Genomic DNA, 23,390 nt, shown 5'->3' with positions numbered 1-23,390 from the left:
CGACGAGTTTTTTTATTTTGAAAAGCGAAAAGAATTAGTTTATTCTTTTTTAAATTTTTGTATTAATTGATCTATTAAGGAAACGTTGTTACTACTGATAACCTTAGGAACTTTTAATAATTACGTATCACCGACGTTTCGCAAGACGTGGTTGTAATTTATTCGTTTACAATTCCCAAGACCGTTAAAAACCCATTTGTTCGGGTAATGGATCAGCTTTACCCTATGTAAAAAACGGAAGTATTTTTATACGATCCTTGCGTTTGCTTTTATGGAGCACTTAATTCCTACTTTGCCAGGGGAAAACGTACAATTTCTTCCAAATGTGATTAAAACGAAAGACATTCTCACGTGTATACCTGTCTCATTTCAGTAGGAAAATATTTGGATTTTCCATTTACAAAATAATGAAAGATTATAACTGAAAATAAATAGTCGAATGTAATATATGATGTGCGTGTAGTTATAATGTACATACATTATTATTATTCGTATTTACATTGCCTATATTCTTATCATTATTAATTTTAATTTAGCTTCTACAGCTGCAGATGAAAGGTCTAATAATTTGATTATTACAATCATATGTATGTCAGGATGTTTGCATACATTGCGTTCAGATCGACTTTTCAAAATTAATACGCGATAACAAATTGACGTTCGAAAAGCTTTTTATTTCTAGATAATTAAGTTGTAACGCTGATTTCTAAATTTACGTAGAATTGTATGACTATTATTAATTTTACTATTTCGTAAGTACTTAGCATTTAATTTTTTAAACATTTGCATAGCTGTGATTGATCTAAATCGTGACATTTAAAACTGGATATTTAAATCATACATATACATATATTAATTTTAATACATGATTGTAATATGTTATTAAATAAATGATTTAAATTTTGATAAATATGTAGTTTTTAAGCTGATCTATCATTGGTATACAGGGTAATAAAACTGAGATCTAAGACTTTAAGTGGCCCGTAATATTCATCGAGAGCAATAAGAGGTACTTGTTGCTTTTCTAATCTACGGACTTTTTCACATTTTTAAAACTGGACGTTGGTTGTAATAAACTGAAATTTATAGCTGGATGACGTAAAATACTGCTATTAAAATAAGAAAAACAAGTATAAATCTTCTCACGCATTATGTTTATAACTACTTATTGCATAAAAATTTAACGACAAATTCGTGCGTTTATACTGTATACATTCCACTGAATTCTATTTGGAGAACTTCAGTTATTAAATATTGAATCAATAATAAAATGTCCATTAGTCTCTATTACTGTCTCATCGTCCCACAAGCTTTTGGGTATCATCTAGGTAGAATTTTTGTGGTTTAGACGAGAAATATTCTTGAAGCATATTGTGCACTTCGTAGGTTCTGAATCTTTTGCCATTCAGATAATTTTGTAAGGATCTAAAGAAGCGATAGTCTGATGGTACCAAATCGATGAATATGAGCGACGCTTCATAATTTTCCAGTTTAAATCCATAATTTTCAGTCGTAAGACTTATATCGCTCATTTGTTGCAGCATAACTCGAAATTTGTAGTTTTCGAAAAACAGGAAAAACTGTTGTTCCTTGTACTTCTGCTGGTGGAATCCTACAAGTGAAGTTCAAAAATTTGCTATGAGAGGGTAGTTGTGTCGCTATCGCATCATTACGAAACTACATATAACAGTTCAGACATTCAAACTCGTTTTCGTTTGATTGTTGCGGAAATGAGCGATATGCGATATACCCGGAGAAAAATGGAGATATACGCGATTTGTCGTCAGATATTCGGTTCACTCATTGCAATTGTTGACAATAAACTTTTGAATGACTTGGTGTATGACTTATGATGGTGGTGGTATGACTTGGTTGGAAAAATTCATAATTACGTAGCAAAACGATGCAAAGACATTTGTTAAAAAACACATGAACATTTTATCCAATCTATTCTAAATATGCAGATATCTTCTTATTCATTCAACGGTATCTGCAATCAATTCCTTAAGAGGATTTTTAGTAAATTAGATGGCGCTGTGTCTTGACGCAAGCGGTAACTTCAATTTGCTATACTGCGAATGAACTGAATAGATGCAACATCATATAAAAAGGAAGAATGTTAACGCTAATTCGTAGTTGCTGATGTAGTATCTCTTTCTAAAATCTTCAGTTGTTGCTGACGTAGAATGCAGTCTGTATACACATAATTTTTTTTATATTTTAACTTTTACAGCCGGTCATTTTTTTCATTTTTCCAAAATTGTAGTCAAACTACAGTCTTCAAAAATATACTACTGCACAAAAGCATCTGAATACGCATATTTTTTGTGGTTTTATCGTAAATAGATAGTGGACTTTTTGTGCTTACTCATGGGAAATTTTCAAATAGATACCAACCAACTAAAATATAATAACTTGATCGTTATTTTCATTTATAGAAGTATATAAATACTAAATACTATATATACTACATAAATACTAGATAAATAATAAAACATAATATTGATAAACAACGTTGTTCACAAGCTTCTTTAATTTAATAGAAAAGTAACTTGAGAAGGCTGCAAATAAAATTAATTACTAGTTAACGGACTGTGAATGCAATTATACAAAATTCGAAGATGCAAAAATACACAGAATATACATAATTATATAACCTACCTATAGTAGAATACCAATCTGTTATAATTTCTGGCAGCTAAAACGTATTTCTATTCAACTTCTATTTCTTATATAGTCTCTACAAAAGTATAAATTTGCCTAAAGATTAGCCGTCCGCTGATTAACGACTGATCGCTCATTTATACGCGCCAGGTCTAATGTCTCTCCGCCTTTTAAAATAGATGGTATCTTCCTTTCGAAAATGCGTGACAAAAAGCAGGATTTTTTTTCTTCAGACAAATGCATTTTTAGTTATGACTGCGAAGCGTAATATCAGAATAGCAGCGAGAAGAATTTTATGAATATTAAAATATTGCGCACCTAAGTCACACGCGAATGTCTGTCGTGAAAGTTAACTGAGCGGTGTTGGATAAAGGATAAAATTCGATCATCGCTTCGGCGATGTGGCAATATCGCGGCTGAAGTGGCGGTGAAAAAAAAAACATTGTAAATTACTGTTTAAGCGGATCGAGGGTAGAGTTATATTGAGCATATCCGTGGGAGTAAAAAAAAAGAAAGAAAAAAGAAAAAGAGCAGAATGAAAGAAAGGAATTCGACGGTGCTCGTATGTGCAGGCCGCAGTTTTCTACCCTACCCACACTCGGATATTTCCTAGCTTTTATTGCCACTTTTACGGAAAATGCGTTCAAGAATATAAAGAAAAAGTCTAGGGGCGCGTACCGGAAGAGGGCCACAGCACTTACTTACGCGCATGTACTAGTACCTCGGAATACCTTTGCCTTCAGCCATTCTTCAAATTTCACACGCTTCCTTCGCTTTTTCGTAATTTACAAGCCGTTATAAAGAGCTGACAAAAAGAAGAATTCGTTCGTGAAATATACCGAGTGCCCCGGCGCAAAGCCACCTGCCAGTACAATAGAGCCTGCCTTATCCGAACTAACAGATGGACAAAAATATTCGAATAATACGAAGGACGTTCTACAAGTGTCAAATATTCTAGCGTCATTACCTCAGGGAGTGAATGTCGTATTTAAGAATACGATAATATCAAAGAAAAATTATTTGCAAGTTCTGCAACTTTTAATTTAACTTTTCCCCCTGTATCTTATGTAGTTTCTTACTGAAATATTCATGATGATATGAAAAGTGAAGATTTCTTTGGGGGAAGGTGTTTTTACCCCTAGGACCGTTCTTTAGCTGAGAAAAGAAACTGTCCCGTTATTGGTATCACACGGACTACGTCTGTGAGAAGTTTGAAATTTTCCTGTATATTCGACTTCCGTACTTTGCTAACTTGCCAAGTTACTTAATTACCGACTAACGGTAACTAAGTTATAAATTGCGTTTATTTTTTCTCTATAGTTACTCTTCGTACTACAATTTTTTGTATCCAGTGATAACGAAATTGCACTCTACGTACGTACTTCGCGCTGCGTCCAATATTGCCTCGCAACCTTCCAATAAAGCGTTTGCAACAAAACTTCATCTTTAAAACATTTTTCCTTATTTTCACTTGTAAATCGCGCTCCTAAAGTTAAACCGGAAAAAGTAGAAAACACTGTGCATACTATATCTAGCTTCTAAGCGTGTTCGGATACTTTCGTGAGCCATCATGTACGTAGACTTTCGTGATCGACCGTATATCTGTCTGTATAGTCTGTATTGAAATCGAAGCTTGTCGTGTACGTATCTCGAGAGTTTCATCGGGACCAGGAATCCAGGAGCTCGATGTTCTCTCCTTACAGATATATAGCACTTATTCCTCGTTCGATGTATCTATTGCTCTGGCCCAAACATTGTCGGCTCGCTCCAAATAGATCCTCTATCGTTTACACAATATGGGAGGTAATTAATTAAGAACATTTGGCAAAAGTGCGTTGTTGTCTGGTAACAATCACCGGCTCCGACAAGGAGACGAGTTTTAATTAAATTCATGCAACAAGAAGAATAGAAAGAAAAGATGCCTTGAGGAATGCTAATGCGACGTTCACACGCGCAAGTTGAATAAATCAATTATAACCAATTAATTGGCCTGCGTTGTTTTCACATAGGAATATGTTATGAATAGTTATTATATGTTATGAGAATATGCTATGAGAGGTATATGAATAGAAATATGCGTGAAGATTAAAAATTCCGGGTGTTTGGAATTTTATTTGGAATCTTCGATTATTCGACAATTTTGTGTTATTCAAATTATCTACATTATCTCTAACGGTTTAACTAACGAATCTCTTTGTCTTTGACGCGAGAATTTTGAAAACTACAGCCGTCTGGTTGCAAGCGATATTATACTAAACGTATGTAGTTTCCAATGAGTATACAAATTTACTTTTCCCTACTTAATCTTTTAATGAACCATTTATTCCATTTTTCTGCCGATTCCGTAGAGAGTAAATGGCACTTTTAATTACTAATCCATCGCCAATTCATATATTCTGATCAAATTCGGCCGATTAATATTCAAATTTAATTTATAAATTACAACTCCAGCGAAACGTCCAGATACGTTTGAACAGTAGTGGCGTGTTTATAGATGCGAGTACACTAGCACATTGTGTTTGATTAATGGAGAGAAAGAATGGTCGGAAATCATGGTCGAACGAATTTCCGATTCCATTTCCAATTACAAACCTCTCGACGATGAAATTTAACGAGCGTGTTATCCTTTTCACGTCTCACCCGCGAATAATTTCTCTGTTGTTGCAGAACAGCAACCATGTTATTGTCCGCTTTGGAACGCGAAACAGAGAGTTTTTCAATAATCTGTTTATTAAGGTGGTCCATGAAACGGGAAAACGGTTGTGACGTTTAACGTTTGATTCTATCCGTGCGACTCCAGGAGAGAGATTCGTGAAAGGATATATCGTAATCATTTCACGTCCAGCTAATATCTGATAGATAGAGGTTAGGTTGGGGTTAGGCTCGGCGGGTTAGGTTCGTGGATCTTGAACTTCAGCACGCGCCCAGATTTCATTGTCTATTTCTGCGTTGTTCGAGTTGTAAAAAAATATTTAACCCAGGCAAATTCGCTGGGAAGTTTTATTGCAAAGAATTAACGACTTGATGTAATGAAATAATAACAGAATAATTTAATTAATAGATTCACGTTACAAACACGAGGAGAAGGAAACACATGTCTCGTAAGAGACATTTAATTGTCCATTCAACGATAGTTAGTACATTTTGAAAAGAAGATTTTAAATGCCATTTGCTCGATTTACAATTCTTTTGTCCAGCGAACCTTTTTTTCTCGAAGTTTCGAAGCAAGTTTGAACGAAAATAGACGAAATGCTTTCTGGAAAGTTAAAATGAAAATTTTGTTTCGTTTTTACTAAGAAACTTTTATGTTTAAAGCAACTTAGCACGTTTTTCTACCATTTGTATTTTCACATTTTTCCATATTTTCCGGATCACTCCGCGAATTAAACATTCTGCTATTATTATATTTTCTACTACAACTTTTTAAGGGAATATTCCGATACATAACCGTCTTCGATATTTTAGTAAGTTGGTGGGGTATTTCGAACAATGATTAATTTTTTTCTTAAAATGAATATTTTTCTACTAACGGGGAGGGAATATTTTACGGGGAGGAACTAATTTATTATAAATTTCAGCGTTTTTAAACTAGAATGGTAAATTTTGCAAAAGCATCGCAGTAACTTGACCTTCTTTATACCAAATGATTTCACGATGATGTTATTTCAATTGTGTCGTAAAATTATCCAATCTAAACGGATAAGATGTAGAAACCTTATTGTTTGTTTTATCACAGGCTATATTTTGCGCGAGAATCAGAATCGATAGAACAACTTCCACATTTCGATATTTAAATCCACTTTTGAGAAAAAGTATGTCAATCATACTCAACGTTCCAAGCGTTTGCTTATAGTCATTGACATTTAACGCTTCAATCTATTATAGTTCTATTAATTTTAAGTAGCGTTCATCTGGACCACAATCTTTCAATTGAATCGCATCGAGTGTCCAAATATTTGTGCACGGTAGTGTAGGTTTCATCTATCTGTATTTATAAAAATATGAATTTGCATAAATGTCCGCAGTTTACTTATCGAATTAATAAGTGTAATATCGTACGTTTAATAGACAAGTTTGTTTCTTATTTAACAGGTGCTGAGATTTTTATTCCACTTTATTTTACAATGACCATAATCCTATTATCTGATAAATTATCGACTATGAAAGGATAGAACGTAAAAAGAGTCCTGTTCGTTTTATCATAAATTATGTTATATAATAACTTTGTTATTTCAATATTTATCTCCTTAATTCACTTGCATAATATTACTATCGTCTTGTTGTCAATTTTCAGTGAGAATTTCCAGATTTTCCAGAATTTCCAGACTAAAACCTCCATGATGACCGTCCCGGCTGCGATCGAGAGGGGCCCGGGAATCGGTATGAGCGACACACTGGGCCTCCCATAACGAGGCACAACTAACGCGATTATAACGGTAAAATTTCAGACGAATCCGAAAATGTGTGTAGAGAAGTTGCAAGATACTTATCGCGAGCATACACTTCGCCAAGGTCACCAAAATATTTAATTAAATAGTCAATCATTCACTGTAGTAATAAACCATGAATATGTAGTTTAATATGAATATTCAACACCGCAGTTTATATTGTAAATTAATATTTCACTATGTGTATGTTTGCAACAAATATCTTGTAATTCCTATATACATTTTCGGATTGGTTTTAAACTTTATTGTTATAATCGCGAGAGCCGTGTCTCGTTACAGCGCTAACAAAATTTCAAAAAGTCCCGTACAATGCACATCTGATATCTACATAAGTAAGTTCTGTGGTAAATATTCGAATACTTTCGTAGGGAACCGTGGAATTTAATAAAAGAACGTTTCATTGAAGAATAATAACGTGTACGAATACTTTTTTGCATCAGCTATCATACTTATTATAATCTTTCTCATATATTTTTCCTACAGCTATTTCGTGCAAATTGCATTTTCATAGCGTGAGAATATCGTACCTCTAAGTCTGGAATTCGGTGATCGACGAGAAGTAGGAGAGGATGATTATCCCGAGACAATTCTCTTTCATCGTACACGTAGGATATGGGTTGACATTTAGTCATAGCGACAAATAATAGAGATAGAAGCAGGCTCATAAGCGTCATTGTGTCTGCAAGCACAGGAAACGAATGTATCTGAAACAGAGTAAAGGTAAATTTTCATTAAACACTATAAGCCTGGTAATCGTTTCATAGGAAACAATTTTCAAAGTGTTTTATTAAATTTATTATGTAAAACGTGTTTACTATAGCGACCAGATGTTTAACCAAGAGAGCTTTTGAATGTTAAGGCTTAACCATCGCAAATTATCAATACGATCAAGGTTTTAATAGGTGGAAAGAAAAAAAATTTTGGTTTACTCAATTTTTTATTAAAATCACGACGAGGAGTAATATTTTGGAAATTTTGAAGAGGATAAAAAGAGATAAATAACATTTTAATTTGTTTGTTGATGTATCCAATTTTCAATTATCCAGACACGCAGGTAAAAGGTTCTGTTAAATTTCTAAAATATTTAATATTTAAATTTAATTTAAAAATTCTGTTAAATATCGATTTTTCTCACTTATCCCCTTTCAAAAAACTGAAGCAATTTCAATCAAATTTTAACTGAAACTGCCTTTTTTACTAACATCGCTAAATATAAAGTCTCTTATGAATATTTAAAAGAAAAGTTCCATGGCGGATAAAAATTATTCAAAGCTGTAGACAAATGACGAATAATAATTTTGCTTCGTCCAATACTGACGCTATCTCTCTAATTCCTGCATTTAGTATGCACATTAATTTTGTAGAAAATAGTATAGAAATATGAATGGATTAACACCTTTAGATCCCGAGAAGAATTAAAATGAATAAAAAATTTTAATTTGTTACAGGAAGTTCGTTTGCTTAGAAACGTTTCGAAAATTTATCGTATCTTTAATAAGTGATTAATAGAGCGTAATAATAAATTTTAAGGGGCAAGAGAGAAAAAGTCACGAGAAAAAAGAAAATCTCCAAGAACGAGGAAAGGATGATATAAACTTCATGTACTGTACAAGATGTTTCATCCAATTTTAACACATGAAATATCGTTGCTATAATTGAAATTTCGTACAAATATTTTCTAGAAAGAGAGTATAATAACTTGTAACAATAATTTCATTGCATTAGGAAGGAGTAATGAAATAAGGAATTTGTCTGTTCAAATGGACTATTCCATTTTATTTATCTGTATACGATAACCACTTCAAGAACGAATTCAAAGATAAAAGTCGATAACGTCAAAGGATCAAGCCGAATTCGTATTTGCAACGTTTTACGAAATATTTCGCGGAATATTACGCACGGTTAGAAAAACGCAAACGAACATTCCAGTTTTATTTTTCCGAACAACTTTCCCCTTCGCTCGATACTGGCCACGATTTTCACTGACATTTAGATCGGCTGATATCGCATTCCGATCGTATCGAATGGCCACTTAAAAAATAACCAACTGTTTATCCGATTAAGTCGGACGTGCGTATATTTTTCGACAAGTCTTTTATGTATCTGTTATATTCTTTGCTGCAGTCCTGGAATTTTCATGTCTCATTTCGTGTCTCATAAAAAGGCTTTTAATGCCCGTGAAAACTATGTTTAGCAGAAAATTAAAGCAAAGAATTACGTATATTAATAATATCAATAATGAATGGTTTATAACAAGAATGAACCTTACTTGTGTTTTCTTTTTTGCAGAATAATCAGAGAATTATTATTTAGTATATTTTACTATTTACTATTTAGTATATTTTATAAATAAAATATTCGTCATATTATACAGTTGATATAATCTATAATCATCTATAATTATATATAATGTATAGTTAATGTCTAGTTGTATATTATTAAACTATTTATTTAATTGTTTAATTACGTTGTTGTATCATTACGCATATACAAGGTGTCCAATTTTAATCTATAAGTGTAAATTACATTTCAATACTGGTAAACTATCCACTCTATAAAGAAAAGAAACAGGAACTGAATGCTTTATAATGGTCTAGAATTACAAATATACCAAACTAACAACATTTATAGAATATGGCGAATATTTTGTTAAAAAAATTGATAACGATAGCTTGGGTTAAAAATTAAATGTACATGTATAAATTTAGTATGACCAATTCTAAACCTGTTTAATACTAAGCGTTGTTTACGCCCGATATCTGCAGCGGTTAGATTTTTGTTAAGTAATTGTTCGTTGATTTTTAAAAAGGATTAAAAACATTTAGTAATCTTTTTATCGATCGGTCGAAGATGGGCCAAGGTTCGATTATTCAAACGATATTATAATATGTTCGTAGCAAGAATCTTCCAATCTTTGCTACGGACATATTAAAATAATCAATTCGAAGCAACCCGTTAATCAAAGTCTTTTTTTTTCAGTCTTGATTTCAGTCATTCGCGACATTAGATTTCAGGTATGGAGATACTTTCTAACCACGCCTGTTTGTTCTGTTAACATCTGACCGAAAGGTCTTCGTCCTCTTGGCACCCTCCTCTGATGGAAGTGCCATTAACTTCTTCCCGTCATAATGCACGCTATCGTACACATATCCAAACCACGTTCATTTTCTCTTCCCACGATTTTAGTACTTAGCACGAATCATCCAATTTCTGACGCCCTATATGAGCAATAAATCGTTACATGCGCACTCTAACAGCGTAAATCGATAAAAGAAAGCGCGAGAAAAGCTTTAGGATATCGAAGCTTAACTATCGCGAATTATGAGCACTACAAAGACGTTTATATACATAGCAAGAAGGGAACATTTTGATTTACTTAACTCTCTATCAAGATTACCAAATATACCGATACCGTTTACGTCTTGAAAACGATTCGTAAAATGCTCTTTAATTTCATGAAATCTTGTAGTTACCGTTGTACAGCCAGAGATAAGTGCGTTCGTGCAGTTGCTCGTCCAACGTCTTATTTATAGCAAGAAGAACGCGACGCAGGAGCGATAAACGAGAAGGTCAAGTTCGATGGTGAATGAATTTGGGTCGATGTGCCGATATAGTCGTCGGCGATTGTTACGATGTCGTCAGCAGCGTCGTCACGGACGAGTTCATTAACACCGGCGGCTTAATCTACGCCCGGTAATTTAGGGTGGCCGTTCCGCTCTTTAATTACGCTGGTTCGTCACCTGCACGAACAGCTCGCTCCAATCTCTGCTTCCTTGTTTCTATCTTTTTATCATTGTACTTTTAATCTCTGGTGCAGTTTGTAATCTACGAACGTACTCGGAAGGTGGTAATTAATAGTCGAACGAGAGGTAACCGAAGAACTGTTCGAGACTAATACGAGAGAAAGGAAAATTCGACAACGAATGTTAGTGTCAGGTAACGGAAATGGTTTCTAGGTAGATAGAACGACTGAATGGGAACCTCGAACAAGGTTTATAGCGCATTTTACTGCAAGTTCAATTACCAATAAGTGTTTCGTCGATCGTTTTTTAATTTTCGATACACACAGGTCGCAGATTAGGTTTCGTTAGAGAATACGATGTAACGCTGAACATATGAGACGAGAAATATGTTAGGTAGTTGTAGCTTATGGATGCATCGCGGATTTTTATGCGTCAATAGAGAATTTGGAAGCGTAGAATTGTGCAGAATGTGTATAACGTGGGAAGATATATAAAATATCCAAAGTACGATGCATTGCGTAATAATTGATGCGTGATACAATTTTCTGAGGTGATTCTACGTTTTCAATTACATTCTGAGGAATACGAATGTGCATAAAAATCGGCGACTTATTTATGGAACAGTGTAACTTAAAAACCGTTTTTCCTCAAAATGTGTTAAATGTGTCTTGTTGGAGGTTCCATTCAGTTGATAAGATTTTTCCACTTTGCTAATCATTTGTGTTCTAATGGACATTAAAGCATCATGCTTATCAAGGTGCAATGTCGATGCAAATACGTTTGCATTCTTCGTGATACTTGAATGAGTAATAATTTGAATAACCAACAATTTGCTATTTATCTAACATAATATGTCATATTAGATCGTTGTAGATGGAACGACTAAATTTTTAGTGAAATTTTCAACGTGGTTGGTTAAATTAATATTCGATAGATTCTACGTATTTTGACCATTGCGCGACAAGGTCATAATTATTATCCTTAAAAGGTGTTCATTGAGTTGATTATGTAGCTATAATAATTAAACATAGTTTGATTCTTTAATACTTTATATTTTTTATATTGAGATATTATTGAGATATTAAAATGATGTGGCTCTTTAAATGGCAGCTTATATTTATATTATAGCATTAATCTATCTAGCTGGACAATTCTCTATAAAAAAGTAATCTATTTATATTGAAAAATCACAAGCTGAGATATTTTAACTTTAATTCGTCAAATTTAAATATTTCACCAACATTCGTCTATTAATATTACTAGCACATATCAATCAAAGTGTCCATATGTTTACAAATAGTTACATAGGGCATATTTACAGGACATATTTATGGCAGTCTACAAAAAAAAATATCATTCTACATTTTCGTAGTCTTTCACGTAGATTGAACCATTTTCGCCCCTTTGTGCAGTCAGTGCGGAAACACTCTGTAATGTCGACTATTTTGAGGTTGCATGAAAATGGTAATGTTGCAAAGTTTGTGATAAGTTATATCTGTTATTGAATCGTGTTTCGTTATTGTGTACCAGCCACGGCACTATCATTTTCATTGTCCTGTTTACGAATCATAGCTGCCCATTGATAATGTCGATGCTTGTGCGCTGTTTTAAAGGACAATGACAATGAGCCGTGGCGAACAAGACGATTATAATGTGGCGAAGGGTACACAGATTTACACTTTGTATCGGTACAACTTTCCAGGTTTATGGACAAGGTGTAATCAGCTCTGCTGTTATTCTAGCTTTCTCGTTTTAACATATTGTGTATAGATAACGAGATACATTGTCTACCGTAAGTATTCAGTCACTTCGGCCAATTTATAGCAACAGCACAGAAATGTTAGTGAAATATATAAATTAGAGAGAAACTAATAGGTAAAAATAATACTTGATACAATGACGTTTTTGTAGGATTAGCGAATGATAATATTTACAACGAGACGATATAAACTTAGGACGGCACTTAAAGGAACGCGTTAACGATAATTTGGCAATTGTAAATGTAAATAAATAAAATAAATCTGATGTGGAGAATTCTAAGTCTGTCTAATATTATTTGTTGTTTACGGTCAAGATTTGTAGTGGTTAGATCTTCGTTAAGGATGATTTCTTGAGGCATTTCGCAAAATTGGCAACGATTCTGTCGCAAGCCGCAATAATATAATTAATTCTGTGTAGAAATAACTGTCGTATAATATGTAAAGTTCTCCTTATCGTACAAAAGTTAATGCATAATTGCGATCTTCGAATCAATTCAAAAACGTATACGTTTACGTGTCACGAACGAGCATAGAACTGCAACGCAGCATGGAGAGCAAATGCAGCAGATCAGTCACTTTTTGCCACACAATTTTGTCAAAAGCACGTATGTATTTTTAACGGTTGGAGAAAACAAGAAATTTTGAAACTCGTAAATTTGATCTCTAGTAGCCCTAACGTTTTATTAATTATAGATGATATTTATTAATTTATAGATGATATTTATTTTAATGAAATTCTACATTTTTTACATATTTGGATAACATTTCTCTAAAAATTAATACCGCAGCATAGATTTAAACAACTGTACTCCTTGGCAGAATTGTTGACATTGTCGAAATGACTTTTCATTCAAATAATCGTTGGAACAAAATTTGTATTTTATTTGTAATTAGCTTTTTTATCTTAACCCTTTGCACTTCGAATTTTATTTCAATTTCGTTATCACCAGCTCCCGACGCTTTTAAGTGTTTTATTTGAAATTCACTTTAACTAAAAAATAAGACAATTTAAATAAATAAAGGAAAAAACAAATTCAGTTTTATTCACACTATTGTTGTATTTTATAATTTTTAAGTGTATGATATATCTTGAAACAATTTCCAGGATGCACTCCTGGTTTTCTTTCGCATGTTTCATAAAAAAAAGTGGACAAGAAAGAATGTCGAGTGGGTCTCGACAAAGGAGCTCCTGAGATAAAAACTGATGTCGAATCACACTCGACATAGGAGTGCAAAAGGTTAATGCTATTTGAATAATATTTGTTAATTTACCAGGTACGAACATAGATATTTGTCTTTTGGTTCCACTAAGAGAAAATATAGTTGTTTATTGATGGCACACAGAATTTCTACCCCAAAATTCTGATGTCACAGTTTAGGTACATAATATTCCTCTCGTACTTTTTAATTTCTATGCTGTATCATCTGATCAAATATTTCAACTGTCCAGTTGTTTCAAAAGTGAATATTTCACGCCAATAGATGTATACGTTATTTTGTAGTAATTTATTTCTCAAATAACACGTTGAAGTTAGCCTGCAGGCAATTATTTTGTTATTGGTGTAATTATTTCCTCATTTTATGTATTCCTTTAATTTAATTTCAAATAAAAAATGCTCTGTCATGCCCCTTAGATACACCGCGACCCAATGTGCCTCCGCAGGGTTAAAAGAGACCCTTCTTCACCGTACAACTCTCTGCAGAGGACTTTAATTACGTGCTGGCTGACGACAGCCAGAATAGAGGAAGAAAGAATGGGGAATAGGAAAATATTCCACGAGGCAACAGGCGTGAAATTATTCGCAGATGGATAGATCAGAAACAGAAGGAATGCACGATATTCGCCGGAAAACGGCACAGCTTTATCGATTAACAGTGAGATTTTACAAAGGTGTTCCAACTGGAACGTACTTCGGACCTTTGTAGAGCGTGTAATTTCTATAGTTGCGCTAAGCGACCCTTTAACGAGCAAAAAACGTGCTTAATCTCGAAAGGATGATGCGGGAGCGCTTTCTTTTTCACGACAAAGAATGAAATATTGTTCAGCGGAATGCCCTAATTTTTTCAGGAATAAACTCTATCTTTATATCCGCGCAAATAAGAAAAAACTTGTGTATCTATGGCTTATTGCTCGAATGTGGTAAATTTACGTTTGTGTATTTCACGTTTCAATCACGATCAAAATAACCGAATTATTTTACAACGTGACAACATTTACTTTCAGAATCGTTAGAAATTTCAATTATTTTTGAATAATACGCGTTTGAGATTATACGAGGAAATGTGTATTTCTAACGTAGTTGACGACGCTAATGTAACAGAGTGAGAAACTATTTGAGAGATAACGTTTAAAAATGTTTAACCAAATACAAAGTACCAAATAACATGCAAAGTCATTTCATTTAGTAGCTAAATTATGAAATAATTCAAAGAGAAATCATTTGCTTTACTCAAAGGATAATTATTTGCGTATTGCTTGCGTATTTAGAGAATTAATTTAATCGAATCATAATTTACTATACGTAGTTAGATATTCCAGCTATTGAAAATAAGTAAGTGACCGTGTTTGAATATATTTTTGAACAGTATCGATGTATTTAGAACTTTTGAAAGAATATACAAAAATATCGAAATAATCTTCTATGGGCCAAACTTGTTGGTAAAGACAACTATTTAACAATATTTAATAATATTTCGATCTGTGATTCTCTATCAAAATTGTTACGTCGATGAAAAATAGATGATCGACAGGCATTTCTATTTTAAAATAGTTTTAATTCATTATATGCATATTGTATTTTATATTCATACTTCAATAGAAAAGCAAATCTTGCGAATCTATGCACTTTTACCAATTAAAATCAAACTACGTTACAAATACCTTAAGCTAAAGGAACACATACTGCGTACAAAAATTTATGTAAAGTATTAATAAATATTCTTTGATCGTTCTAAGAGTTCTAAAAATTAACGTTAAGAGAAACAAGCCTTTAATATCAAAGCTTCGTGCTTTCATTGTCCAGAATTGTACACAGTAGAATTGATACCCATTAATATCACAATCTATTGATATCACAATAGGATTGATTCGAACACGTCAGAGGATAAATTGTTCATGTAACTGGATCGTTCGTATCGTAGGAATTCACTGATTCTCCCTATTATCTACGAGTTTTCGTTCAAACAACCGGATTCGTGTTTCATCCAAATAATTGGATTCATATTCAGCTAATCGGACACTGAATAAAATTTCGTTCCAATGGATGGGGTTCGGACAAATGAAATCTTGTTTTACATCTTCGTTCGTAATAGAAATATTGAAACGTAGTGATTGATTCAAATTGTCAAAAAAACTATGAATCGGTCAAAATTTGGCATTTGTGCAAGATGAAGCTTCAAAATAGATAGAATAAACGCGTAAAAATAGTTTGCAAAGGACGTGCTGTAACCGATGGTACAAGTGAAAAAGGCTGATTCTATTAGGTCGTCTGAAAAGTTTCTTTCGTTTTATAAGGAAATAGTAGATGCACAACATTTTCCGTTTTATATTATTTTATCGAATTACGTATGATCCATTTTGTTCTATCAAAATAAGGATCACAACTGTAGTATCGTGGACGAAAGGCCTGGGCAATATCGGACGAACTATGAACAGTGTCGCGAGAGCCGAGGCGCCGTCGGGCCCATCAATGTGTCATCGGTCTTTTCAAGTGCATAGTTTCGTGGAAAAGACCTACGTGACCCTGGCCACGAGCGTCTGCAGAACACGTGTGCGGTGGGCCTAGGAAAAGGGCAATGGAATGCGACAACAGTTAGTCGAGAAACAGAGCGCGAGTCGGGAAACAGAGTGCGAGTCGAGGAGCCGAGTGCGAGTTGAGCGGAGACGGAGGTTGCGAGTGGCGTTGCCGAGAGAGTGTGGATTGCGCTGCGTTCTGTACGTTTGGTATGAATAGTTCAAGTTAAGCCACAATCGTCTTATCTGTCTGATTAACAACTCTATTGTCCACGTTTTGTAAACATATTACATCACGATATTACATATTTTGGGGGCTCGTCCGGGATTGGACAAGACAGAAAACGAAACGGTTTAACAGAGCTATTCGAGCTAGTTGTGAATTTACCGGTACGCGGTGCGGTAAAAGACGATATCGTTGACTGTTTAAGTTTGTGTAGTGTGAAAAATGGCAAACGTCGAGGACGAACGATTGTCGTGTGAAGAGGGTTCGACGCTGGAGGAGCTGAGGAATAAGCTCGCGCGAATGAACCTCCCTATATCGGGTGCGAGGTCAGTGCTGATTGCAAGGCTGAATCGGGCGTGTAGGGCTGGACAATCGTATCGTAAGGGATCGACGGGCGGTGAAGAGCTAACCGGTCAACGAGATTTAGAAAATGTACAGAGAGCTAAGCGTGATTGCAACGAAGATGAGGATGTTGAGAAAATGAATACGAAGGAGTTGAAGGAGCGCCTCGCTAGTTTGGGTTTAAAAACGACGGGAAGAAAAGTAGAATTACGCGCACGGCTACGAGCGGCCATGGATGGTAACGACATATCGTCGGAAGAAGAAAGCGACGACGAAAGTGAGGATGAAGATGACAAGAAAAACGCAAGAGGATACAAGAGAGATACGCGAAGGGTGCATCAGGACCGTGACGAATGTTGTCGAAGGGCATGTGTTGGTTCGACGCTGAGTTTTAGAGACGTCGAAGATGCATTAGAGTCGTTTAGTGGCAACAGAGGTGAAAATGTCGAACGATGGTTCGAGTCGTTCGAGGAAGTCGCTGATACGTGCATGTGGTCGGATGGGCAGAAGGCAGTCTACGCAAGGAAGCTGCTGAAGGGATCAGCGAAAATATTTGCGAGCTTCGAGTGTCATGCCAGGACTTGGCATGAGTTGAAGAGGGGGCTAGTGAAAGAATTTTCGAGGAAAGTCAACAGTAGGCAAGTTCATCAGAAACTTGAAGAAACAAAAAAGGAGAGTGATGAAGCATGTTTGGCGTACATGTACCGTATGCTCGAGATAGCCAGCCATGTGGACATGGAGGAGGAAGCAAAGGTGGAATACATAGTGGATGGAATAATAGACGACGAGAACAATAAGGCTGTATTGTACGGCGCTACGTCAATCAAAGAGCTGAGGAAGAGGTTAGTGATGTACGAAGAGCAGAAGAGTCGCAGAGCAAAGTCGATTGTGAAGCCGGCTAAAACCCAGAAGAACGGGAAGCCCAGTCAATCTGTAGATGCAATGAAGAAAAGAAGATGCTTCATTTGCGGTAGTGAGGATCATCTAAGTGTTAAGTGTCCGGAGAGGGGAGAAGGTGTTAGGTGTTTCAAGTGCAGCGGATTTGGACATATTGCAGCAAGGTGTACGGCACGACCGAAAGAGACTTGCGTAGTGTCAAGATCCGAAAAGGGAAAGTACTTGAAGGACGTGTCGATAGATGGCTGCAGGTTTGTCTCGTTAGTGGATACAGGTAGTGACCTTACGTTCATACGAGCGGATGAGTATGCGAGGTTAGGATCACCACCTCTGGGAAACTGCAAACTTAGGTTCGATGGTTTTGGTTCTGTTGGCAATAGTACCTGGGGCGAGTTTACAAGGGTAATGACGGTCGACGGGTACGACTTTACTGTCACCCTGCATGTTGTCTCGAATAAGGTAATGACAAGACACAGTCTACTCTTAGGTACCGACTTTTTAGACCAGGTAGAGTTGCGAGTCAAACGGGGCGAGGTGACATTTTTACGACTCGACGATCAGACCGACGGTCACAAGGACGCGCCGGATGTACTGAGGGTAAACGCGATAGAACAATCCGACGAGATCGATTTGACACACGTACGGGAACCGCATTATCGTGAAGCGATTCGCGATATCGTTAGGGGGTATAGGCCGGAGAAGAAGCGAGACGTCGGAATAACCGAAAAAGTAGTTTTGGAAAGCGACAAGCCGGTAGCGCGAAGACCGCGAAGACTGGCGCCGTCGGAAAGAAAGGAAGAAGATGATTTGATGGAAGCGTGGACAAACGAGGGTGTCATCAAATCGTCAGACTCGGAGTATGCGAGTCCGATAGGTGTAGTTAGAAAGAAAGATTTGTGTGTGCGTGTGGCTAGATGGGCCTTGTTACTAGGCGAGATTAAGTATCAGGTGTGTCATCGGCCGGGGAAAAGTATGCAGCATGTAGATGCTCCGAGTAGGAACCCCCTGCCGAGCACTATGTATGTAACGGAGAGTGAAGACGGGCTGATTGCACGGTTGAGAAGGGCACAGAACAAGGACATTGAAGTCTGTAGGATTTTGGACGCCGCAACGTGCAGTCAGGCCGATGGGCAGGTAGTAAGAAACAATATTTTGTATAAGGAGTGTGAGGACGATGTGCTAGTAGTAGTATCGAAGGCGATGCGGGCTCAGGTAGTCAGGCAAGCGCACGAGCGTGGGCATTTCGAGGTTACCAAAACAGAAGCTATGGTCAAGAAGGACTTCTGGTTCAAGGGGTTACGCGAAAGGGTCGAACACGTGGTATCCAACTGCCTTGACTGTAGCCTAACCGAACGAAACATAGGTAAGCTGGAAGGGAACCTGCGAAATTACAAGAAAAGAAGAAAGCGTGCGAAGCAGTACCTGAGGAAGGACCCGTGCACACCTCGATTTTATGAAACCTTGGGTCCTAAATGCCGAAAGTGACGCATCTGATGACAGCGAGATAGAAGGCAACATCTGAGGGCAGATGTTATTGCAGGATGGCCGAATGTAGTATCGTGGACGAAAGGCCTGGGCAATATCGGACGAACTATGAACAGTGTCGCGAGAGCCGAGGCGCCGTCGGGCCCATCAATGTGTCATCGGTCTTTTCAAGTGCATAGTTTCGTGGAAAAGACCTACGTGACCCTGGCCACGAGCGTCTGCAGAACACGTGTGCGGTGGGCCTAGGAAAAGGGCAATGGAATGCGACAACAGTTAGTCGAGAAACAGAGCGCGAGTCGGGAAACAGAGTGCGAGTCGAGGAGCCGAGTGCGAGTTGAGCGGAGACGGAGGTTGCGAGTGGCGTTGCCGAGAGAGTGTGGATTGCGCTGCGTTCTGTACGTTTGGTATGAATAGTTCAAGTTAAGCCACAATCGTCTTATCTGTCTGATTAACAACTCTATTGTCCACGTTTTGTAAACATATTACATCACGATATTACACAACGTTCGACAGATTAGGTTTCATGTTTGTATAAAGATGTATCGTTGTAAAAGACGTGTCTATAAAAGAAAGACACTTTTCGGACAACCTAATACATGAAAAAACAAGTCGAAAATTTCTTTCGTTTGTCCATGCCTCTCGATCGCTTTAATTAACCATCTCACTGTCGAATACATATTCTCGTGATAAAACGCCCGATGCTGAATCCGTAAATTTATGAGTTCTGTATAATAAACGCGCATTTTGCAGAACGTATTACCTATTACAGATTGAGCAGTGAAAGGAGTAATTTTACGTATTATATTTGCGAAACATTACATTACATATTTAAATTTTTCGTATTACGTTAGTAGACTGCAGATTTTAATGCGTTTGCATAAAATTTAAAGATGCAAAAATTCACAGAACGAATACAATATAAAAGAATACGTAAAATAGAATATTAGTTGTAATTTCTGATAGGTATATTTCTATTTCAATTTTATCTGTTTACAGTTAGGCGCTATTAGTAAATTATGTTTATAAAGATATGACAATTTGCATAAAAAATCTAATTATTAGTTCTTCTATTATATTCCGTACTACTTAATATCATACATGCTATGCAACAAGTCACGTTTAGATCTTGGATTAACTTCTGTCTATCTCTACCTACTGGAAAATTAAAAATAAATATTTTTCAATGGAGTATAGAACAAGCGATTATTGTGAGGATATAAAAAGCTATCCTATAACTAAGGATACAATTATAGTTTAAAATTTGATATGTGATTCTCATTTTTGTTTGATCAACTAGTTATTTAAAGATCAGAACTTTTTGCAGGATGGTCAAACGAAAATTTTAGTTGGACAAATGAGGACAAATCGTGGACAATCATATTTCCGTTAAAAGTCAATGATAAAGTTCATATACGTTCTCCTATGTATTATTGGAATCTGTAATCGATCGAAAGCTGATCAATTTTCGTTGGAAACATTTTTTCCCCCACTATCGAAAAACCCAGAAAAATTGTGGAGACTGATTTTCAACTCATTCTGTATATACCTACGTAAATTATAATTTCTCTTAGCACATAATCACAAAATAAATGAAAATATATCTCTATAAAAGCTACAATATATTACACGTTCACATTTGGCTTCAACTGTTCCTCGTACTTTTACGCTGTTTTTCTATGGATCTTAACGAACTTGCCTCATTTCTCCTGCCTTCCACTATTTCCTTCTCACTCGATACACACACCAGACACAGTAGTTGTCTAATAAGCGTTTTAACGTACCTATTTCTATTTTACAAAGAACACATTTCCTTTTTCTCGTCCTCCAACCAATACCGGTTTCCCTCCTCCGCGTATCCACACCTTACACTCGCGATTAATCCTTGCTTGTCTCCGCTTTCCTCTCTAGATGCCCTGCCCTTTCCACTGTTCATATATATTTACGTATATCTCTTATTGTATTTAGCGTTCATGACTTTATTCTATAGCACCTGGTATCGCAACTCTTTGTCCCTTTCATTTAGAATTTTAGATATACAGAGTGGTTGGTAACTGGTGGATTCTACGCGAAAAAAGAAATCGAAAATATAGAATAAAAATTTTTTTTAATTTTTTTTTTTAATTTTTCCATCGAGACAACGATCTACAGTGAGATCCGTTATAACGAGACGTGATAAAATGCACGCGTATCGAGCGAAAATTTAAAGTCGATTTCCTCGAAAACAAAGCCTCAAACGAAAAATTTTTATTCTATATTTTCGACTTCTTTTTTCGCGTAGAATCACCCCCTTTCCGCTTGTACCACCAGTTACCAACCACCCTGTATATATTCTGTTGCCTTAGATTTTCCATTCATAGATATTTTCCTCTATGTTTGACTGTCTATCTGTCTTTGCTATATTCTTTGTTCTAATTTTCCCAATTGTCTCTTCCCTTTCTTTCAGACACTCCTTCACCAATATTTCCCTCTCTCTCACTCTGTCTTTGTTATATTCTTCGTCATAATTTTCCCAATTGTCTCTTCTCTTTCTTTTAGACATTCCTTCACCAATATGCTACCCGTTCTTTTTCTAATACCTTTTTTCTACTTCAACACCGAGAAATGATTAGTTGAAAAAATATTTTATCTTTGATCTTGTATAACTTACCGTATGAAAGATAAGGAAAGACAACGCAAGTGTTTTTTACATTTACATTCTCCTTGTCTCTCACACACACAATTTCATGAAAAACATTGAAATATGTTCTAAGGTAAACATTTTCAGATTCGAGTGCCTTGATGTATTTTCGTAGAGTGTTAAAAACCGCATTGAACGGTATACAAAAAAATGTATCTTTCCATTTAAAAAAAGCGAAGTCCAGCTTGAAATTTCCAGGGTACTGTGGCGGATCGGTATCAACAGGACGCCGACAGGTCGAGGCATCAATGCGGCGCAACACCTCCCGGGCGGTCCGCTGGTACCAACCGCCAACACTAGAGGGCTACGACGACAACGAGTCTGTCTAACTCGCTAGCGGTCGAATATACGAGCGATTGATACAAATACCGCACCTAGTGAGACTCCCTCTACGTCTAAGGCAGGGACTACCGGGCATAGCCTTACTGACGAGTCCACCGGTAGTCCCGGGACGAAACGCACGTCTCTCTTTTCATCCGCCACAGTACGTACATCTAAATAAGATTTGTGATCGTTACAAGATATTTAAGATCGTTTAGAAGATATTTGCGTGGATCGATTAGAACTGGACACCCTGTGTATGTAGCATGCCACAGCACACTATACTGCAAGTTAAACATACCTTATTTTGTCATTCTGCGTCTGTTAATTCATTAATTCTGGACGAGTAAATTAACTTTCTCGCGTATCTACGTAGAAAATTGCGAAACTTTAGATCTGGTCTGCGTTTTGAGGTTATTAAAGCGGATTTCCACGTTCCATCCGCTTTGTATCGGATGCCTCGTTTAAATAACGTCCAACGATAGAGATGTGCTTTCGCCATAAGGTGACCAACAAAATAATTAAACGTGGAATTTCGTGAGCGAAACGACCTCCTTCCGTCGAAATAACGCTAATTAAACCATATTTTACGTTCTATGTATTGCACGTTCATCTGGCAACCACGACCTAGAAGCTTCTCCCGTTCTTTGTGTTCCTTTTCAATTTATTTAATGGTCGCATAGAGTGCTCTGACCTTTCTCACTTATTTATCTTACAAGCACAATTTCGATTCCAATTTCGATAATTCTATTCGTGAAACGTGTCAACTAATAAATTCTTATAACGAACTCGCTAACTTCCTGCTCCATTGCTCACTTTTAAATATCGCGCAGATACTTTGCCAAAGTTGTTACAACGCCGCGAGATGGTATATTGCGTTGACAACTAAGTGATTGCGGATTTTGTCAATAGGTGGTATTGTAAAATCCGCAATCACTTAGTTGCCAACCCAGTAATTGATATTGCACTTGGATTTACTTTTTCAGGCGCAAAGCCCTTAGCTTTAGATTTTCTTTTATGAATCTTGCTAGTTGCAATATTTATTTCCCGATGCTCGTCTTTACCATTTCTGGCTATCCCCTATTTTTCTAATA

General features: G+C 36.1%; 1 protein-coding gene across 3 annotated transcripts in view; it reads right to left on the bottom strand.

The window, feature by feature from the left end:
- The window catches only part of Dh44 (corticotropin-releasing diuretic hormone 44), an 81,608-nt gene that overhangs the window by 4,311 nt on the left and 53,907 nt on the right, over positions 1 to 23,390 (bottom strand). The window contains exons 1-2 of one of the 3 annotated variants that reach the window (XM_076618590.1): positions 21,080 to 21,146; positions 7,640 to 7,816 (exon numbers count right to left, since the gene is read on the bottom strand). In XM_076618590.1, the coding sequence (XP_076474705.1) occupies positions 7,640 to 7,786 (147 nt within the window). In that variant the 5' untranslated portion in view covers positions 7,787 to 7,816; positions 21,080 to 21,146. The other 2 variants (XM_076618588.1, XM_033339826.2) reach the window with 2 other exon arrangements.

The sequence above is a fragment of the Bombus vancouverensis genome, chromosome 5 (assembly GCF_051014615.1).
Source record: "Bombus vancouverensis nearcticus chromosome 5, iyBomVanc1_principal, whole genome shotgun sequence".
Lineage (NCBI taxonomy): Eukaryota > Metazoa > Arthropoda > Insecta > Hymenoptera > Apidae > Bombus > Bombus vancouverensis.
The sequence above is the reverse complement of the archived record's forward strand: the minus strand, read 5'-3'. Positions and strand labels throughout refer to the sequence as shown.